The sequence below is a fragment of the Rosa rugosa genome, chromosome 6, assembly GCF_958449725.1.
Source record: "Rosa rugosa chromosome 6, drRosRugo1.1, whole genome shotgun sequence".
Taxonomy (NCBI): Eukaryota; Viridiplantae; Streptophyta; class Magnoliopsida; order Rosales; family Rosaceae; genus Rosa; species Rosa rugosa.
This window is the reverse complement of record NC_084825.1, coordinates 13,147,579-13,169,881: the sequence shown is the minus strand read 5'-3', so window position 1 is coordinate 13,169,881 and position 22,303 is coordinate 13,147,579. Positions and strand designations below refer to the sequence as shown.

Here is a 22,303-nt window from a genome sequence, read left to right as displayed (position 1 = left end):
ACAAGACTTGAGCTATGGAGAGGAAATGAATCTCTTAATTTGGTTGAATGGTATTGTACTTACTGTTAGCTGGTGACTTTTGTTTCTGTCAATAGTTCTGCAAATTTCATTTTTTTTAATTTTTGGTTTTGTTACGTGTGTGTCATCTTTATGTATATCTACTATTCGTTCTGAGGTGCTGAAAGGGTGAATTACAATCTGCCGCATAATAGGCCTTGAAGATCACGTCTGTGCATTTGAAGGTACCTTATTTTTTTTATGTTTCTGTATATTGTTCACATAGAAGTAGAGTGAGTTAATTTTTTTGTTCTTTTTCTTTTACTGGCTTTGTTCATAATGACAATATGACGACAAATCAGCTTAATTTGCCTTTTATTTTTGTAAGAGATCATGTTTTTCTGTAGTTAGCTTCTTAATACATCTTTGGTGCTGCAGAATCATTTGGCTTTCAAAGTCCACAAGCGCTATGGAGTATGGAAAGTTATAATTTGGTTTAATTACAAAGGCTGTTTATTACAATTGGAGATTTTCTAATGCATACTGCAACTTCAAAGTTTTGATTTGTTCTCTCTGATGTAGTTGACAATGGTTGATGATTAGTTTTCCCGACTTTATGGGAAATCAAGTTTCATGTGCCCGTGTGAATTCGGTGCCTGTAATAATGCCTTTTCTACTAAAGCATGATAAAAGTTTGTGAGTTCCAGGATTTCTTAAATACTTTACTCTTACCACTATATTTTTTCTTAATTGTCTGTTTAGGTTATCTTTGTCACATTAGCTGCTAGCCTTTGCAGCCTTGATCTACTCAGAATCCGTGTGTGTATTTGCCCATGTTTGTTTTAGTTAAGGCTCTTATGGTTGCTGCTTATTTTCTCGGGTTCATCTGCTTCTTTCCATTTTGGATCTTTACTTGGGTTTCCAGAGCATGTTTCTCAGTTGTATTTGCACTTTGTTTTGTGCTCTTCCTGTTTCAATTTAATGTTCATTGTCATGTTTCTTTCATAAGAGGTAAGGCTAATGTCCTCCTCTTCTATTATACTTTGTTTCCTTTATATATTAAAAAATAAAATGGACGAATGGTTGCCGGGTATTATTAGAGTGTGTGTGGATGCTTTCTATCCCTCTATGCTTTCACCAAGGCAAGAATATCAATTAAGTCGATATTACTAGAGAGAAATATTTGCCACGGAACAATAATGAACAACAATACTAAATGCACGCGCCATGCGCGTGCAGGAAGGCTAGTCCCTTTTAAAAGAAGGCATGATCATGGCATTTATTTGGTCTTCATAATCCTTGTCCCACCGCCTTACAATCAAAGTGTGAGAGAGAATAGACAAAGCTTAATTAAACAATTAAACTTTTGATTCTTGAAGGCCTCTCATTTTCAAGGTAGTTTTGCAGCAACTTTTGACAAGGCTTGAATATATATGTATCTTAAATCTTTTGGCTTTTAGTTCCCATGCAAAGTTGCAGTAGCCCCATACTTCGACACTTATGCACATGAAAGTTTTGACTAGGTGTGTTGACCAATTTCCCACTGCCAAGCTTTTCTTCTTTTTTGCTTTTCTATGTCGGTACCTTATCAAGCTTTTAAATTTGTTTTCTTTTCTTGTCGGCTACCATGAATGTTTAGATATTAGCACATGTAATTGGAACTCCTCTTCAATATGCAATGTCACCACCGGTTCATTCTTTTTTTGTCTTGCAGTTACCAGTGAGTGAACTGGTGCTTTGGGAAGGGAACAAGGAATCCAGGAAAAGCTGTTTGGTTGTGGTGGTGTGCAGGTACGTCAAGGGCCTTGGCAAAGCTCTAGTAGTGATCAATGACTCATGAACAGGGCGTGGAACATCCGAAAGGAGAGGTACGGTCTTCGTCAGCAGCAGTAGTAATTTGCACCAGAAACAATTGTGTCTTCTTTTTCCCGTCATCAGCTTGTGTTCATTTGACAGTCGAGCCTCTGTATGTGGTGCGGGTGCGAGTGCAGGCAAGAGCTTTGATGGAGCTTGTCTTCGTTAAAGCTCTGTTGACACTCTGTGTAGATACCTCTACTAGCAAGGTTAGTTTGCTATCTCACCAAGCATAAGTAATACCCTCTTTGGGACACTCACAAGCCATGGTGAGGCCCAACCGCTACTTGCATCTTGTAGCTCTATGTTCAAGCTACGCTACGGTATCCGGAAGTCGCAAATCCGTCGCCTGGAAGCCACTTTTCCGGCCTTGCCAAGTTGCCTTCACAAACATGCTTTCTAGACTAGAATAGTGATTTTAGTCATCCCACATCTAAGAAAATGTAAAGGAGAAGCATTCTTTCACCTATAAAAGGAATGCCTCCTCCCACAACTCAAGACATCCCATTACATACTTTGTAATCCCCCCTTTGGGCCGCAAGGCCCAACACACTTAGTTAAACATTCAAGTTGATGTAGTTTCCCACTAAGGCGGGAAACGAACCACTAAATCTCGTGTCACTCTCTCTCTCTCTCTCTAAAGCTAACTAGAGATCACTCGGATCACTAACGTTAACATTGGCGCCGTCTGTGGGAAGCCAACACAAAGGCTTCGTTACCTACCACAAACTTTGACCCGAATGTATGTGTTGGCGAAGCCTTTGTGTTAGGTGAAGAAGCCAACACAAAGTTTGTGACTGCGTTGCTTGTAACGAAGCTATAGTTGGTCAATGCTGACCATGGTTGGTCAACGTTGACCGGTAGGTGACGAAGCCAACGCAGTTTGTGGTGCTTCCCTTGCAGTCACAAGCAACGCAGGGCCCAAGCCGACGCTATCACCCCAACGCCAGCAGAGATCACCGGAGCGCTAAACGCCAGCAGCAATCACTGCAGTGCCAAGCGATGTCCGCCAAGAAACAGCCTTCAATTTTGGGTGTCGGGACCCGAGAACCCGACCCGAACCGAGCAAAAAAGCCCGATTCGGTTCGGTTTTGTGTTGGAAAATGTCGGTTCGGTGCAAAGCCCGACCCTAATTACAGTTTATCGGGTCGGTGTCGGGTTTGATATTTTCCTAGACCGAAAGACCGACCTGAACCGATTTCTCCTCCATCTCAGCCTCTCGAAATTCTCCTCCCAAGCCAGCTCCTCCTCCTCCTTCTCCATACTCAAATGTACAGAATTTCAGAAGAACCTAGAACCTATATGAAACAAACTATTAAAATTTGAGCATAGGACATGGGAACACAGAGAAAGTTGTTGCTTTGAGTAATCTTACCTTGGGAACCAGTGAAGCCGAGAAACTCCTTCACCTGCAAAAACTCTTTTCTTGATGGCCTCCTGAGCTTGAAGCTAGGAGCGGAGTAGATCGAAGTCGCCGAAGAAGAAGAAGAAGAAGAAGATATGGTATATAGAGAAATTAGAACTGCATAATGGGGATTGGGGAGGAAGAAAAGAGAAAAAAAAAAAAGAAGAAGAAAAAGAAGAAGATAATCAAGATATGGTAAAGACTAAAGAGAGAATTGCATAATGGATTAATGGGGATTGGGGAGGAAGAAAAAAAGGGGGACAAAAAAAAAACGAAGAAGAAGAAGAAGAATATGGCTAGAAAAGAGAGAGAGAAGAAAGTGAAAGAGGGTTCTGCACTTCTAGGTTTTGTTTTGTTTCATTTCTCCCACTTAGGATCAAATAAATATAAACTTTGGACAAATTATGTTGAGAGCGTCTTGTGCTCCAGTGGTTGGGAGCAAGGCTTTCGTGTAGGAGGTCGGGGGTTCAAACCCTGTCTCTCACCCAATTTTGTGTGTATTTTGCATAAAGCTGGGAAACTGGATTTGGGCCCGAAAAGCCTGAAGACCGAACCGGCCCGTTTGGGGTCGGTTTCTGTCGGTTTCCATTTTTAAAAAAGCCCGAACCGACCCGGACCGATTGTTTTGGGCTCGGTCTCGGTCTCACCAAATTTTGGGCCCGGCCCGACCCCAGCCCAGGCCTAGCTTCTAGTCTTTATGGCAAAGCTAAGTTTCCCTCGATATATACTTCTCTCCTTACTGATGCAAGCACCACGTGCTTCGGCTTTTTGCACCTGCCTGCATGAACACTGCACACATATATATATATATATATATATATATAACTTTATGTATGGGCTGCTTGTGCCATCACCGATGGACACGTACACGTCCTGTTAAGCTAGTTGTCAAATGAACAAATTATATGTTTAACTCATTTGCCATTTATCTCCTAGAGAAATGTGAACTGTGCATGCATGCTTCCACTTGACATCTAGTGCGTCATAAGTCTCAAGTCTCATGACTGGTCTTATCCTACAATTGCATGTGAATACCATGACCTATATGTATATATAGCTATATATATATATATATATATGTATTCTTATGATCCAAATCGGTTAACAGAGCAGGCCCACATAGGAATTAACTGTGGAAGTCAATTATGTGAACTACTGTGCATATATAACATGCTCGCCCTTAATCTTCTTGGTATTATAATTGCACATGGAGATGTCCAAAATAGCAACAAGTTTCTGCTAAACCCACTGTGGCCATTCTAGACCAATGCTTATCTATGCAAAATGGTTAATTATACATAACTATGTATGTATAGGCTCCACCATCTGATGTACATATAATACCTTGTTACATATGCCTATTTACACATTCCATTGCCCATCGAAATTCATATTAGTGACAGGCAACCACACGCCACTTGTCATCAGTTAGTATACAACTACATTTGCTAGGTCTTACATGCTAGATATGCAATGCTTCACATACCAATCTCAATGATCCTTTAACATATCTACAAAAATGCAAAAATGATATTAGCATCCACATTACAAGTACATGCTATACACATATGCCATGCTTCTATTTAATTGCAACTCAATTAAATAAACATGGGACACTCAAACAAAATATTATTACTTGCTCTATGTGTTTATCATTTTTCATACAGATACAAACTTTACGAGTTAACACAGCCCACGGCAGCCATTGATCCGGCATTTAACCCCGACGCTTGGGTATCTAAGATTAGGTTCGCTACCTAACTCCCACTGCTTAAACGCAGCTCCCCTCATCAAACAATTTTCCGACCATCCGGAGGTCTATCGCCAGGAGTGGGGGACTCCTCGCAGGGCCTAGCAGGGGCCCACCCGAAAGGGCAAAAGCGTTCGCTCCAACCAATTCTAGATGGACGACGCACTCGCACTAATTATGCTTGATATACGGCACAAAGCTACGCTTTGGTATCAACCCGCAAGAACACCCTCCTTGACTGGGGACTTCGGGGACTTGCACATACAGCCCAGCATAATTAGCAACGGTCACGCTCATGCCTCAGGGCATCACCTCGAGCTACCCGTTAATGCCTCAGCCGCACCCGGCACCGCCAAGCTTTTCGCTCTCGTGCCTCAGCGGCACCGCCGAGCTTTCGCGCTCCTGCCTCAGCGGCACCGCCGAGCTTTTCGCGCTCGTACCTCAGCGGTACCGCCGAGCTTTCGCGCTCCTGCCTCAGCGGCACCGCCGAGCTTTCGCGCTTGTGCCTCAGCGGCACCCGGCACCGCCGAGCTTTTCGCGTTCGTGCCTCAGCGGCACCAGGCACCGCAGAGCATTCGCGCTTGTGCCTCAGCGGCACCCGGCACCGCCGAGCTTTTCGCGCTCGTGCCTCAGCGGCACCGCCGACCTTTCGCGCTCGTGCCTCAGCGGCACCACAGAGCTTTAGCGCTCACGCCTTCACGGCACCCATGAGCTTACCGCTCATGCCTTCGCGGCACCCCCGAGCTTCCGCTCATGCCTTCCCAGCAACCCTTGAGCTTCCCGCTCATGCCTTCCCGGCAACCCTGGAGCTTCCGCTCATGCCTTCCCGGCACCCTGGAGCTTCCGCTCATGCCTCCCCGGCAACCCACGAGCTTCCCGCTCATACCTTCGCGGAACCCCCGAGCTTCCGCTCATGCCTTCCCGGCAACCCTTGAGCTTCCTTCTCATGCCTTCCCGGCAACCTTGGAGCTTTCGCTCATGCCTCCCCGGCAACCCACGAGCTTCCCGCTCATGCCTTCCCGGTAACCCAGGAGCTTCCCGCTCATGCCTTCCCGGCAACCTTGGAGCTTCCGCTCATGCCTTCCCGGCAACCCACGAGCTTCCGCTCTTGCCTTCCCGGCAACCCACGAGCTTCCGCTCTTGCCTTCCCGGCAACCTACGAGCTTCCGCTCTTGCCTTCCCGGCAACCCACGAGCTTCCGCTCATGCCTTCCCGACAACCCACGAGCTTCCGCTCATGCCTTCCCGGCAACCCTGGAGCTTCCGCTCATGCCTTCCCGGCAACCCACGAGCTTCTCGCTCACGAGATTTCCGCTCATGCCTTCCCGGCAATTCTCGAGCTTCCCGCTCATACCTTCCCGGAAACCCCGAGTTTTCCGCTCACGCCTTCCCGGCATTCCCAAGCTTCACACTCATGTCTACTCGACACACCACACGTTAATGGAACATGAAATTTTTCTACCATTTGTGGTTTACCGATTGCGACAAATCGAATTCTTTTCGCGTTCCATTAATACGAGCGACAACCAAACAAACACAAGCGTTCACGTATTCATCATTCACGAATTACAAACGCTTACCTTCGCACCGCTCATGCAACTTACACTTATCATATGCAATCCATATGCTCACACGACCATACGCGTTCTCGAGTTTGTACGTCATAATCGATCGTACTCGGCACCATTCGCGTGTATGCATCAACATGTATCACACACCCCATACGTTTATATTTGCCAACGTATATCAAATGCAACTCACATTTGTTGCCCAATCCAACGAGCATTCTACGTATGCCTGTTTTTTGTCTTTGTTGTGCAGGTTAACGAGTCCCTTCTTGCTTACGGAGTTCGGGGACTTGTAGGGGCTCCGTACCGCCCGGTTACTTATGCTTGGTGACATCATGTGTATAACTCCCCAACCAAGAAGCTCCTCTTACTTGGGGACTTAGGGGACTTGTAGATACCTCTACTAGTAAGGCTAGTTTGCTATCTCACCAAGCATAAGTAACACCCTCTTTGGGACACCCACAAGCCATGGTGAGGCCCAACTGCTACTTGCATCTTGTAGCCCTATGTTCAAGCTACGCTACGGTATCCGGAAGTCGCAAATCTGTCGCCGGGAAGCCACCTTTCCGGCCTTGCCAAGTTGCCTTCACAAACATGCTTTCTAGACTAGAATACACATCTAAGAAAATGTAAAGGAGAAGCATTCCTTCACCTATAAAAGGAATGCCTCCTCCCACAACTCAAGACATCCCATTACATACTTTGTAATCCCCCATTTGGGCCGCAAGGCCCAACACACTTAGTTAAACATTCAAGTGGACGTAGTTTCCCGCTAAGGCGGGAAACGAACCACTATACATCTCGTGTCACTCTCTCTCTCTCTCTAAAGCTAACTAGAGATCCCTCGGATCACTAACGTTAACACTCTGTTTGCTGCTGCTGCAAAGCCCTTTTTTTTTTTTTTTTTTTTTTTTTAAAGAGGATCAAAGCCCTTGTTGGTACTCAACAAGCTAGGCTTAGAAAATTCCACCGGATTGGTCATACACCCGTTGATACACATGTATCGTAAACGAGATTGCGACCCCTCCGGGGACCTCCATAGCTCCATGGTGACACAGGTAAAAGAGAGATGACTCCATTATTGCTGATATGGTAATTGCTTGGTCACCAGCAGGAGATTATGAGGATGAGAGCAACAACAGACGCTTAGTAGAGATTTTTGGCCATGCTTCATGGATTGGTTGTCTTAGCACTTGACAACGTCTGCACCATGAAAGGAAAAGTTCAGTAATTTCATGTGATAATCATAATTATATACCTGTGACTTATGGATCTTCTTCTACTGAAGCGTGGTTCTCCGTATGTGGCTTCTCTTGGAAAGCTTTAAGGATGGAATGTTGTAGGACTCCGGTCTTGAGTGAACTCTCTCCTTTCTGCTCTCCTCTTTCTTGGGTGCCTCAATGCTGCAGAGCTTTCGCCTATTTTTTTCTCTACCTCCGGTCTTTCTCTCCTCGATCTCTTTTGGTGTGCCTTGTTTGTTGCCTCCGCCCCCTTTCCGTTGTATGTGAAGGCGCTTTATATATAGGCAATCAAGATCAGTTGGGATAAGCCATATCTTCAACTTTGAATTTAAATTGTTCAAATTTTAAATCTCCAATCTTGAGCAACCGTCTATCTTGAAGTTGAGCTAGATAGCTTCTTATCTCCTTATCATTGCAACGTGGATGAGTTCTAAGCCACCATACTTCTCACCTTGAATTTGAATATTATTTCCAAGAGGTGGGCTGACCATGATCTAGATAAATCAATACCCTTTTGAAATTTTGAATGACTCCAAGTTTGAATTTGACGTTGACAACATGCATGCAAGAAGAGTTTTATTAACAGGACCCGCCCCGGATTTCACCCCGAAATCCGAAGTGGCCCTGCGGGGCCCACTTTAGAAGAAATTCTACCAAAAATTTGGCGGAACTTTCCCTAAAAGTAGGCTACCCAAAACCTGTAGGAAAACATTTACACTTCTAAATCATCCATCATAATCTCCTGGAGCCATCTGCTCCCCAAATCACAACTCCAATTTCACAAATAATAGTCTCAACCCAAAAACAATATTAATCCCATAGGTTATCAGAGCAATACTAATCCACTAGGTAACAAAGAAAACAGAAATAGAATGAGTACGCGGAAGCAATGCTGTTGGCTATGCCTCGACTCCATGTACGCCCGACCTCATCTAATTTCGCCTGCAAACTGGGCATTTGAAAACCGAAGGGCCCAGGGGAAAAGTATTGAAAAACACGTTAGCGTGAGTGGACAAAAATAAATAATTTAATATGAATAAAACAAAATAAAACTTCATACTTTCCCACATTTTTCGATATATATAAAATCCGGATGCATGCAACATTTATAAAACACTTAAGAAAATAACCTGAAAAACGTTGAACTCCAGAAAACCAACTAGCCCCGCTAGTCACAACAACAGAGTAAAAGATTGAAATTTCAATACTCGAAAATATAAGTCCAGCCCCGCTAGTTAAGAAAACTCAGACTAGTCCCCGCTGTTTGGCTCCAGAATTGTGTTGCAGCTGGTCAACAGTCTCTTTTCTGCGCGGGCGTGACAGCACCGTTTGGGTGCGGTCGTCGGGGATGTCCCTTGACCTGACTTCTTTCAAGCGATTGTGGACGAGGAGAGCACCAACCTCGTCGTGGGATTCTTTGTGCCTCGTGGTGAGGACTTTTGCTGAGCTTCTTGAAAATCACCAAATCGATACTCGATGTTGTAGATCGAGCAGAGCGAGAACCACCGGGAAGTGAGGAGAACTTGCTAAAGCGTGACTTTAGCTTGGCTGGGTTGCTAGGGCGTTACCCTTGCTTGGCTGGTTCCGTAACCGTTGTGGTCGCGGCACTACCGTCGGCTCCCGAGGAGACTAGGACAGAAGTACGTTGACAGAGGGTTTGGTGGCACTGAAAGTCGGCTTCTGAGAAGACTAGGACTAGGAGTGTGATCACCGCTAAGAGAAAGAAAAGGAGAGGAGTTGCTCTTAGAGAGGTTTGCTCTAGAGAGAACTTAGATCATCTTAGAGATGTTGTTGTGTTGTGAATGTCTGTTTTTAGAATGAGAGGAGAAGGTGTTTATATAAGGAAGAAAAAGAAGAGTGAAATGATGAGTGGAAGAAAAATAATGAAAGTAGATCTAAGTTCACTTGTAAAATATGGAAAAAATAGAGAAAAGATGAAATGAAAGCAAAGCATGAAGGTGCAGCAACATGGAAGTGGTGATGATCTATTAAAGAGATTGTAGAAGAAAAATATATCCAAGGAAAAAGAGAAAAGCATCTAGCTTTCTTCATGTGGGTAGGAAACATGAACATGTGAATATTGAGTTGGTTTTAGGTCAGTTTCTGCCCCTTTATTCCTTCAATTATTTCTCCCACAAGACTTCATTATATGCCTTCGACTTCTTCATATGAAATGTTCCACTATGAGTGTAGATCATCCTGACAAATTTTCAGATTTTTATTCCATGTGGTTGGGCCGAAAATGCTGCTGGACCTCTTACAGGTCCAGTTTTCCAGTTTTGCTTCTGTAGAAAATTGGGCTGATTGTTTGAAGGTCTTCCACTAAAAAAAAGCTCTTGCACTCTTCATAAGAAATGATCCTTGGGCTGTCTAGAATGGATCTGGAAAGTTTCAGCACATTTAGATTTCATTTGGTTAGTCTTCCGCCCCTCCTTCCTTGTTTAGCTCGGTTTTTCCTAGCCGAAGTAGGAAAATGTGCTAAAGTTAACTTTTCATGCTTTCATGCTTCCATAGTAGGCTTTATTTAGCCTCTAAATATATATTTCGAGCTTGTTGACAATATATAGCTTGAGCCACTGACATTGGCTCAATTTCTCAAACACATGCCTTGTCAGGCCAAAATGTTCATTTTGGGTCCAAACACCCGCTAGTCAAAAATAGTATAAGTAGGGGAAGATGATAGCCATACGAATAAGCCACTCAGGCTTGGGTGATAGCCTCCCAGGCTAAAGTACTCCCATAACTCCCGTAATATACCCTTACGCCACTAAGTGTAGCGATAGGATACTGGGCTACAGAATTACTGTCACAGAGACAGTAACCTGCGCCACAAAGGCGGAAGGGCTACGGTGATCCCATCACCGCGCCACAAAGGCGGAAAATCAATGCTAGCATGATAAAATCACTCCTCAGTATGGCACAGGGAAACATAACCGAAAATCCAGTAAATCCAAAATACATAAGGCTTCCCCCATCTCTCGTAAAAGAATTTCCAACGACGTGTCCCACACGCCAAAAGTATCTCCAAATCAATAGCAAAAAGGCGAGAAATAAATAATAAATCGTAATCCCCGTAAACCGAAACAAAACAAATTCTAAAATCATCATCAAAGCATTCCCAATGCCAAAATAGAAAGTCGATAAATAAATAGGAAAGATCAATAAATCAACGGCGTGTCCCACACGCCAAAATATTCTCGGGTCAATAATGAATAAGCAAGGAAGTTCAATAATGAACTAATATTCCACTTTAAAATAAATACCATAGAAAATACTTTGTTGAAAAACAACATAAATCATCATTTCGAATCCGGGCATAACAAAATTAATATCCGAAAATCACAACTGGAATAATTTATAATCACTTCATGAAACTCATCAATGAAAGTAATTCCTTGAGATAAATTGAAATCAAAATCCGAAAACAATTATATGCTCAAAATATAATACGATAAATAACTAGAGCATTACTTTAAGAAATAAATGCATGCATCATTATTTAAAAACAAAAGTCCACTCACAGTGATTCAAATGCAATAACCGTCAACTTATCCATCCCAAGTCAAGAGCTTGGAAATTCCTCCGTTAAGTCATTTTCGATATTGAGCTTTTATTCTATCTCAAGTAGTCACGCTCAATTCCTTAACAAAATAATTAAGCCCAATTAGTAACTTAATAATAATGACAACTTCCTTAAGTAACCAAAACGTGTTAAATTCACCAATTTACTCCAAATTGATAATTACGGGTAACCATTTCCGAATAATCCACTTAACAAAGTAAACTCATTTGGAATATGGTAATTACACTATTTTCAAGTTATAATTCAGGTTAACCATTCGACCTTTTTACTTAGCCTTTAAACCTTAAATGTAAAATTCATGATCACCATTTCCAAATGATTATGTCCTTACGGAAATTCCCGGATATGGTAGTATTAGAATATTCCAATTGGCAACTCGTTTCATTAATCTTCATCGAACAATCGATTTAACTTGCTCAAATAAAATGTGTCATTCTCACAACAATTTCCTCTTAACATCAATTTCAACATTCAGTTACTTGCCAAACTCGTCGAAACCGATCCATTCAATATTCACCAATACCTTAATTATTTGGCCAAACTACTTACCACTTCTAGTAAGACATTTCCACAATGGTAATCAATTCGTCACTTCCTAACTTTGCACAAACATAACACCATCGAAAATATATTTGAAACCATTCTAATTGCAAACCAATAACTCCATCAATTCCATAATTTGACCAAACCAATTATAGCAATTATAAGGTCACCGAACCCAGTTCCTTACCAATTCTTCATCTTCAAACAGAGGGCCAATTCTAAATAAGTGTAGTCCTCCACCACCAACAACCATTCGAACTCCTAGCAATAACAACACAATTAAATAACAATCTTCAACCAAATTTATATCTCAAAAATAGAGTTCCTGCTTCTTACCTTCCTTCCTTCATTATACATCAAACTGAACCAATGCCCATTCCTTTCTCCAAAAACTTCATAACTCATAATCAAAAACTAATAAAGGTGGCCTGGAATTCCGGTGGCGGAGCCACGGTGGTCCACACGGCAGCGGCAGCGCGTGCAACGGTTCTGGCCGAAGCAAAGGTCGGGACCAAAGGGTTTTGAAGAATGAGGAGGCTCTGATTCCAACTTTGGTGGTTGTGCAGCTCAATTTGGGCTGGAGATTGGAGAACGAGGACAAGCAGATTCGGAGTCACCGGCAGTGATGCATATGGCAGCTTTCCGGCGTCGATTGGAGGAGAAACATTTGGGTTTTGTGGCTTGGCTTGATCCAAACACGTTGGCGGCAGCGGTGAGCTGAGGGAGTCGCCGGAATTGAAGGAGACAAAATCGCGGGGACTGTGGTTGCTGTGCAAGGTGGCTAGGCTCGGTAGAACTCGTTGATTTGGCCTGGGCTTGCGTCGAAACTAGCTGTCAGACCGATTGGTGGTGGCGGTGACGAGAGGTGGTGGCCGGAAACTAGCATTTTCCGGCGCTAGCAGAAGAACGACGTGCAAGAGAGAGAAGGGGTCGTGCGGCCGAGAGAGGGAGAGAGGAGAAAAATGAGAGAGAATTTAGGGTTTTTCCCTTTTTATACTTGACTTTGTGAAAAGTCGGTTTTACCCTTCACTGACTCTCAAAAACTCTGGCGTAACTGAACTTCCGTAGACCGTAACTCATTCATACGAATTCCGATTTTTGCGTGCTTCGTGTCTACGAACTCCGTTTAATACCTTTTACAACTTTCATGAAGGAAGTTTTCTCAAAATTGAAACCGAACAAAAAGTCAACTTTTGGTCAACGAAAAATACCGAAACGAAGTAAAAAGTGAGAGTAATTGTTGTTTACCGCCCAAATGACCAGTAAATAGGTAAATTGAGATACGAGACGTAACATTTATCCATGCTTGGGTTATTAATTTTATAACTAACCCATCAATCTTTTTCTTTAGAAGTTATGTACTTCTGTGGATAAACATCATACCTTGTACATATTAGATCTTGCAAGGACTTTTTTTCAAAACTGTGAATTTTTATGTTTGAACACTTGGTAAGTATTAACACTTACTAGCTCTTGCTATAATTCCAAATTAGATTGAGAAAAAATTGTCAAATATGCATAGTGGAATTTAATGATCAATCATTTTATCTTGCAGGGACTGAGATTGGTAGAAGTTCAGAATGACAATGATGCATTGAACCTCACGAGGAGAGATCCAAGATTTTGGTCAATTTTTGGAGGAAGGCTTAGCTTTGTTTCAAAAGAAGTGGCTGCGAAAATTTTGATCAAAAACTGTTCCATTCAGTTATCTAAAATTCTGCTCTTGAGTGAGTTTTTTCTTTCTAAATTTTGTGTATTAGTATATTATATTATATTAACATGTGAATGAAAATAATTTGGAAGTGTTGGTCTTTTTTAACTCAATCAAGGCTTATAATTCATTGATAACACTAAATCCCGCGGCAAAGCGCGGGCAAAATTTTCAGACGGTTAGGGTTTTTCCTCTTTGTTCAGCATGACAACAGAGGACGGCGGTGTATCAAAAAAGAGGAAAGCCGTTTCCTTCGACGTTCCCGAACCCGAACCCGAACCCGATCCCGACTCCTCCCCTCCGTCCCGCCACCGCCCCAGTAAAGACTCCCGACGTCTTCTTCCCGTCCCCACCGATGCTCATTTGTTCGACAACGAGATCGACTACACTACTGATCGCAAGTACCGTATTCCCGACTGGATCTGGCATGACAATGCTAGAGGTAAAAAAGATGATAATCATCGACTATTGTTCTTGGTAAGTTTTCATATCCTTCTTGTTCTTCAGATCGATATTCTTTCTTCGGTTTCGATTTATGGATTTTGGTCTCATTTTGCAGAACCGTAGGGTACGTGAAATTGATCTGAAGCGCTTACAAGTGAAATTTCTTAAAGAGGAAAAGATATTTCAAGATAAGAAACAGAAATGGGTTGAAGAATACTTGATTAATCAGCCTGGCTGCGACCAGGTATCTCTTCTTTCGATCAATTTTTGAATTGACTTGAATTTGCTGATCCATGTATTTTGCACAGGATGAGTTGAAAAAGAACTTGTTTGCGGAGGTATCTAAATGGGAAGCACGATACGAGGAGGAGCACTTTGAGCCCTTCTACAAAAAGAGATATGAGATTGTTACTGGAGGAGGATATGAAAAACCAATTAAAGGTAGGGTCCCCTCACAAGTTGACTCTTTTAACTCTTGCACTAGACTTGAGAGAGTAATTGAGTAATGTTGGCTTCTGTGTTTTGTAACGAAGACAAGGGACTGGATAAATTTTGGGTTTCTGCGTTGAAGGCAAATGAGATACTTGTTAGGCAGGTGGGCTCATTTTCTTTCTATGCTTATGATGTTTTTAATGAATTGTTTTGTGGACACATGATCTAACTATCTCCTTTCCTGGAGTAGATTGAATCACCAGACCATGATTATCAGGCTCTCTGTCATATCACTGATATCAGGTGTCACAGGATAGACGATCCGAGAGGATTCAAGCTCGAGTTTCTCTTTTCTCCTGATAATCCTTTTTTTAAAAATGAAATCCTTACTAAAACATTTGAGATGATTGGTGACAACTCGTCTGTGGTGTTGAAAGCAATTGGGTAATTCTAGTTTCTGTTGTTGATTAATTTTTTTTCTTCTTCTTTTTTTCCTGCTCAAGTTTGGGGTTATGTTGTAGGACGGAAATTGAATGGTATGATAAGAAAAGCTTGACAGAGAAACTTCTTTTAGTAAGGTTGCACAAAGGTTCGCAAGTCAAAGTTATAGAGAAGTGTCGAAGCTTCTTCAACTTCTTTGAAACAAAAATTTATGAACAGGATTTTATCTTTAATGAAGAATCTGTAAGTTTGGGTTTCTTTGCTGAATTTAGTTATTGATGATGTTAAGGGCTAGTTTTCTGAATTATTTGTTTAATGGACGTCATGTGTCAGGGTGAACTCAAAGGGCTGCTACCGATGGATTATATAATTGGGTACTCTCTTTTGTTTTGAATTTCTAATGCCCCATATAATTGATTATGCTGTACTCATCTATTGGTTTTGAAAATGACATGCTGGTGTTTGTGTTCTGTAGTCTTGCTATTCGAAACCAAATCATTCCTCATGCAGCATTGTGGTACAAACATGAAGAGGAGAATTGTGTGCAGGATGATGAGACAATCATTCCTTGGGCAGAAGGGTGGTACGAATATGTAATCGATGATTGTAGGCCAGAAGATCATGCTGTCATTTTGACATGGTAATTTTTTTTTGTCTGTTGGTAATCTTGTTTGGGTGTTTGTTTGGTTGTGAACCAGTGCTAATACACGTTTTCATCAACTTTCTCAATTTTGCAGCACTTGATGGGTGGATGCACTTGCTTGGTCTACATGATTCTGCTTTTGAGAGTTTTTAGTGTTTGGTGTTGGCTCTCTCGAAATTCTCAAATGTCAAAGTTCTTGTGACCGGTTCGTTTTTTCCAAAAACGTCTTTGTAAATTAGAATTTCCCTTCTGCCATTTATGTTGGAATTTTACCGGTGTTAATGTTTTGATGTGTTTTATGTTGGAATTTGGGTCCTGCCTTTATGGTGTTTTATGTGTTGATTAGAATGAATGCAAATCCGGTACCAGAAAGTTTCATTTTTTGAAGTCCAACCGGATCACTTCCAACATTAGGGAGTATGTTACAAACTCCAATAGTAAAGCATAACTGATGCAGAACGGATGGCAGCCCAATTTGAAGAACAATTGGATCGTGCTAAAGGAGGAAAACGAAAAGTGACTAGTAGACACGAAACAGCTCGGAGTCCGATTGGGACGTACCTTACCGCCACGAGCAAGACTCGTCATGAGCTGTAGCATTTTTTGGGCTTTCGGGGTCGTTTAGGGCCTCAAAACTGCATTTTTCTATTTTTCGGCGTTTTGGGTTTTCCTAGTTATTTTTGGGTTGTTTTCGTTTTACCCATGGGTTTTAGGGTTTCATTGTTAGTCGCCCTAGGGTTTATTTTCTTATAAATAAGCCGCCTTAAGGCTGCAGAACGCATCTATTATCTTTTATCAATAAAATTGAGATTATTCTCTTTTATCTCTGGTGGACTCCAGAATCCTTTGCTTAGGTTTATTGCTGGTAAACCTAGTTATCAATCCGTCTGCGTCAATAACTTGAATCAGGTAAGGGGGTCTAGCCTGTAATTGTAATTTCCTGTTGACTTTCATTGATGGCTCCCATCCCATCTGCCCTGAATTAGGGAAGGGGTCTAGCCTGTCTAATTGTAGGTTCCTCTTGACGTTAGTTTCCTTTGTTTTTCAATTTTCATTGATGTCTCCATCCATGCCGTACTCAATTGTAACCACTGCTCCGTGATCCTTAACAGCCATTTTCACCTCTCGTCCGACTGTATACTTTTTTACACTCCATATCACTCTCCCAAGCGTGATTTGTCTAATTGGATGTGCTTTATTCCCGTAACTGGATTCAATCGGTAATATGGTTGTGCAATTAGGACCACAAACAACATTTGTGGGATGAGGGATGAAGTAGATTTCTCATTTCAGAGTTCCATTATAAGTCCTCAATAGCGAATTTCCTCAAAACTTGATGGGGGCGAGATTGGTAAAAGACCCACTTGGATGTTCACATGCCCCAAAGTTGGGTTGGGGTAATTAGCTCGCGGCTGTGATTTCAATTTTGTGTCCATTTTGTTTCTTTTGTTGTTTGATACGTATCGCAATATTGTAAATGTTGGGCCTATGAAAAAAAAAATGATATGCAGTAAAACCTTGATAAAATGCATGTTCGATAAATTAAGAAGTATTTTGTTATAGGTGCCAGAAACTAACTACCCACTTCCACATGTAAAAACAACACCGGGTTAGTTTTCCATTAATCTAACACCTTTTTTTTAATTTTTTTATGACACATTAATCTAACACCTTGAATGCTGTGATATATGGTTTTCTGGGTCAATGCTAATTTGCAATTTGGCAATGTCAAAATACGATTGAAATTACAGCTAAATACAATTCAAGACAACAAAAAAGGCGTCTGGATGATCTTGAATTAGGTTATGCCTATACTTCAATTTCACATGCGCCGAAGGAGTTTATCTTGGGCTTAGGAAGCCTTTGGGTTCCCCTTGACAAAGTCAAAAAAAAAAAAAAAAAAAATTAATGTTATGCCTATACCTCAATTTACAGAGTACCAGAAGCATACTCCTCAAATTTACAGAAACAACAAACAGACGGCATGCTCAAAATAACCATAAAATACTCTTGTGAGATGCTTCACACTATTTGAGGGCACATCCAAGTCTTCATGTAGTTGTAGTCTCCAATTAATTTACTAAACAATAGGCACACTCCCAAGAACCTCGTCTAAGAGCTCATCATCTTGCATTTCTGGATCCCCCTGTTCCTAAAATTAGGTAAGGTGGGGGTGTAAAATTTTGGCTTTGGGCTCCCACCCATTAAACCAAGCCCACTGATCAAAGCCCAAAAGAAGTTGTTTGTCAGCTAAAGTGAAAGACAGTAAAAACTGATCAGGTGGTGGAGAACGTGCAAACACTACTCCTCCCACTACCAACGTGGAGTGAGGGCCAAGAACCATGAAGTAAGGATCAAGGAATCAATGACTATAAATTGACAAGCTTATGGAGAAAAGGGGGGAGGGAAAAAGAAGGGTAACAAGTGTCAATCCAATTTCTTTAATTTCATTTTATATTCTTCTCGAATTGATATTTACTTGGGCGTCGGAGTATTTTTCTGCTTTGCAGGTTCCTTCTCCCCATAATCGATTGCAAGATTGATGCGTCTAGGCTTCTCGAAGATTGAAGGAGAGAGATTTATGTTGGATAATCACTCTCCCGAATTTTTTCGCACCAACAGGTAATGTGACATTAAATGTAATTTCAAACACCCCATCCATAAACATAATTGCATACTAGGACCAAGGGTTTAATCCCTAAGCATTTGAACTGAACTGAAAAGGGTTCACTAACCTAATGAAGCTAAGGAAGAGTCAAAGTTAAGAATAGCCCCTAGAAGGAATAGACTGATGGGACTAGCCTAACCTAAGTCTACAATCTGCAGATGCAATCCTACAAGGATATTAGTTTCTGAACTATTTCCTTCTCAAAAGAGGAATTCAAAGAAGACTTTGGAAGTCGCAAGACCTGATGGTCCTGAGATTCACAGCACTAATTTGACCAAAAACGACTCACTGTGTACATATAACTCATTACTTAAAAATGAGATTGACTCTGCTAACTCCGAGCAAGCATATTGCAGAAAATACTTGAGAGTTAGAAGTTTAACCAAAATAGCTAGCTTAGGCAGCAACTGGCCATAGCAGGCCACTTACCAGAGAATTTATTAATGCAACTATTTTTGGAAACACAAAAGAGACTACTACTTTCAGAACATACCTTTAGATCAATCTCTGTGCCTTTGCTTTTTATGTCACTCATAAGTGCTTTCAATTGTTTCTTAGCCTTGCTCCTTGTTGACTGCCGTTCAGCACATCGTGCTCTAGTAACATCAGAATGACAGGCCACACAGAGTACTCATGCCTGCATTCACCTACAAAAAGTTTGAATATTATCAAATTAGAAAACCAGAGCTTAAGTTCGAAGGAAGCAAAACGTAGAAGACAAATTTCTTATGCGGGTCTTCTGGGTTCTCTATGGTGTACAGTTTCATCTGCCCGTATTTATGTGTGACTCTGCATTGTGATGTTATTTGCAGGAAGCTATTAGCTCTGCATCATCAGTGACTCAAACCCTAAGCGGAGAACTGGCTGATGGTCAACGTAAGTTAGTAGCTCTTGCAGCTGCACGGGGAAACTCAAGTGCAGTAAATCCTGACTGTTGTTCCGCCCTATATAATGCATTATGTTAGTCAGCATTCAGATCAGAATGGGTCAGTCTATCTGGATTGTTACTGCATTAGAATCTGACACCTTGTTACTCCCATGCATTACCATGTAATATCATGTGCATAAAAATTACTCTGGTCTATTTTGAGGTGCATTAGCGAAAGCAAATTTCACTGAGATGTGTTCTTTTAGAGTGGGTCAAAGCAACAACTTGAAACGATGCTGCTTTTAAACTTCAAGTTTCAAATTGTTAGAATCGAGATTTTTATGAGTATTCCTTCCTTTTCAAAATATTCCAATTTAGGGTTTTCTCTTTGTTCTAAAAACTGCAGTAGTAAGCATACTAGGGTTGACATTTCTAGACATTTAGTTTTTCCTCTCCTTATTTCTGTGCCATTTGTTTTCATTCATGTACTGAAGGACAAACATTCTCATGTTAATCTTTTTCACTATTTTAATTTTCAAACCTAAGGATTGTATTATATAATTGGTATACTTGCAAGCAGTGAAGAATATGCTAAAAGTTCTAGTCTGACTTGGCTAAATTCCACTTCAAGGTGATGCGGCAGGCATGTGCTGACCTTCTTGAGGGAAGAAGGTCTTTGTTTCTAATAATGGGGTTGATGCTTAAGTAGTTATTGCTTGTTGGAGTTTGCCGATGTTGTACATTCATGCAAGCAAGTTGTTGCTTGAAATCAACTGAACACTACCTAGATTTCTTCACTGGTAGATTTTACCTATTTAAAAGGTATGATCTCTAGTCAAGTAGTTTAAATTAAACATGCACGATTAGCTCTTAAAACTTTTCGTATAATGTTCCTTTGCTTATGTAGTTGGATGGCTACCAGCAAGCATACACTGATATACCTTGATAGTGGCGAGACTTTTTGATGGTCAGAGCAAGCAAGGGATGGTGAGTCCCCTGCTTTATATAAATGATATTCTGTTCATTATTTTCTTCCAACACCCTTCTGCCAAAATAAGATACAATTCAAATGAATGCTTGGTACTTCGAGCACATGAAAACAGAATATGATGGTAATTTAGATTTCTCATCTGTTCTTAAAAAAGTCTGACTGCATGTTTTTTCCATTGCACTGATTGCAGTGATCTAATGGCATGGGGTGGTTAATCAAGAGTTGGCGGCAAAGGTAGCCATAGGAAGTGGCATGATGCTGGAGTTATAAGCATATATGGTGCTGGTGTTGTATGCTGAGGTTATTTCAGAATAGCAGTTCTTATTAAGGTTTGTTCAAGCATATTAAATTTTCCTCTACAGGTTACAACTTGAAATTTCATAAATATGACCAATAATTTGTCAAACTCATATACAACAATTTCTTGGTATCAGAAGTTCTAGCCTGGCTTTGGCGAAGCATCTTGCTTCAAGGTGATGCGGTAGGTGTGCTGAACTTCTTGAGGAAGAAGGAATTGGTTTTCATTGTTTCTAAGGATGGAATTGATGCTGTGAGTAGTTACTCCTTGGAGTTTTGGCAGTTTGCCTCTGTTGTAGATTCATGCAAGCAAGCATTAATTATTTGCATCAATTCCGCAGCACATATTCAGTAGCTAGAACCAATCTGGATTACCATTCACAAGGTCTAGTGTCACTGTAAGAAGAGTCAAACAGAACAAAGAGAATGGGAATTTTCTGATACTCATATATTTCTCATCTCCCAAATTGGAGTATATATACAGAAGTTACAGAGTTCTACTAGGAAACTAATTACAATAATTACAACGTGATATTCTCTCCTTAATTACATAAATATTCTCTCCTTGATTACACAATCTTAATCAATCCACAATTACCACGATAAATGAGATACCAATCCCATGACTCACGCTAACACTCCTCCTCAAGTTGGAGCATACAGATCACAGATGCCCAACTTGTCAAGTGAGTCATAAAATGCCTTGCTAGATATTGCCTTTGTAAGAATGTCTGCCAACTGCTCCTCAGTAGGTACAAAAGGAAATGAAATAATTTGACCATCCAACTTTTCCTTAATGAAATGTCTATCAACCTCCACATGCTTTGTTCTGTCATGCTGAATCGGATTATGAGCAATTTCAACAGCAGCTTTATTATCACAATATAGAGGCATCTCCTTATTCTGTTTGAACCCCAAATCTCTCATCAAGTTCCTCAACCACAACATCTCACAAACTCCACGAGCCATTCCTCTATACTCTGCTTCAGCACTGGAACGGGCTACCACATTTAGCTTCTTGCTTTTCCAAGTAACCAAATTACCACCCACAAACGTAAAGTAGCCTGAAGTAGACCTTCCATCAGTAATACAACCTGCCCAGTCTGCATCTGTATACCCACAAACATCCAAGTGTCTATGCTTGGAGAACACCAACCCTCTACCTGGAGCAGACTTTAAGTAGCTTAAGATTCGAATTACAGCATTCATATGAGCTTCACTAGGATTATGCATAAATTGACTCACAACACTAACTACATAAGCCAAATCTGGTCTAGTGTGTGACAAATAAATCAATCTCCCAACTAACCTTTGATACCTTGCCTTATTTGTGGGTACCTTATCCGGATATTCTGCTAACCGATGATTCTGCTCAATAGGAGTATCAGCTGGCTTACAATCAAGCATGCCAGTCTCCGCTTACAAATCGAGGACATACTTTCTCTGACTCAACATAATACAATCCTTCCCTCGAGCAACTTCAATCCCTAAGAAATACTTCAAATTTCCCAAGTCTTTCATCTCAAATTCTGTGGACAACTGACTCTGCAACTTCTTAATCTCCTCTGAATTATTACCTGTCACCACCATGTCATCAACATAAATAATCAAGGCTGTAACCTTACCCTTATGATGCTTAAGGAATATGGTGTGATCTGAGTTACTCTGCCTATATCCAATTCGATCTCCTCATAAATGTTGTGAACCGACCAAACCAAGCTTCTTGGAGACTGCTTCAAACCATATAGCGACTTCCTTAGTCTACACACCACCTTCTCTCCTGTGGAAGTACCATATCCCGGAGGCAAGTCCATCTATACTTCTTCATTCAAATCTCCATGTAAGAAAGAATTCTTCACATCAAACTG

The 22,303-nt window shown here is 41.3% G+C and overlaps 1 protein-coding gene and 1 long non-coding RNA gene across 3 annotated transcripts; one reads left to right on the top strand and one right to left on the bottom strand.

Annotated features, from left to right (window-relative positions):
* Window positions 1–7,718: 7,718 nt before the first annotated feature.
* Window positions 7,719–12,980, bottom strand: LOC133713698 (uncharacterized). Of its 2 annotated transcripts, XR_009848204.1 has the most exons (4): window positions 12,277–12,903; window positions 12,128–12,201; window positions 11,336–11,992; window positions 7,719–8,763 (listed from the first exon to the last, which is right to left on the bottom strand). It is a non-coding gene; the product is annotated as an uncharacterized LOC133713698 (long non-coding RNA). The 2 variants fall into 2 exon arrangements; XR_009848203.1 differs by lacking the exons at window positions 7,719–8,763; window positions 11,336–11,992 and having other exon boundaries at window positions 12,013–12,201; window positions 12,277–12,980.
* An 813-nt stretch (window positions 12,981–13,793) lies between these two features.
* LOC133718132 (nucleosome assembly protein 1;4-like) lies at window positions 13,794–15,918 on the top strand. Its single transcript, XM_062144947.1, has 9 exons — window positions 13,794–14,128; window positions 14,211–14,339; window positions 14,404–14,536; window positions 14,629–14,690; window positions 14,778–14,971; window positions 15,049–15,211; window positions 15,302–15,342; window positions 15,444–15,608; window positions 15,706–15,918. The coding sequence occupies exons 1-9, from the start codon at window positions 13,856–13,858 to the stop codon at window positions 15,710–15,712; spliced, it is 1,167 nt and encodes a 388-aa protein (XP_062000931.1). The 5' UTR covers window positions 13,794–13,855; the 3' UTR covers window positions 15,713–15,918.
* Window positions 15,919–22,303: the final 6,385 nt, after the last annotated feature.

Excerpts from the sequence above, each read along its gene's own strand:
- LOC133718132 (XM_062144947.1), top strand. The coding sequence starts at position 13,856 with ATGACAACAGAGGACGGCGGTGTATCAAAAAAGAGGAAAGCCGTTTCC. Across the intron at positions 14,691-14,777 it reads ATGAGATACTTGTTAGGCAG|ATTGAATCACCAGACCATGA; the intron begins GTGGGCTCATTT and ends TTCCTGGAGTAG. Across the intron at positions 14,972-15,048 it reads GTGGTGTTGAAAGCAATTGG|GACGGAAATTGAATGGTATG; the intron begins GTAATTCTAGTT and ends GTTATGTTGTAG.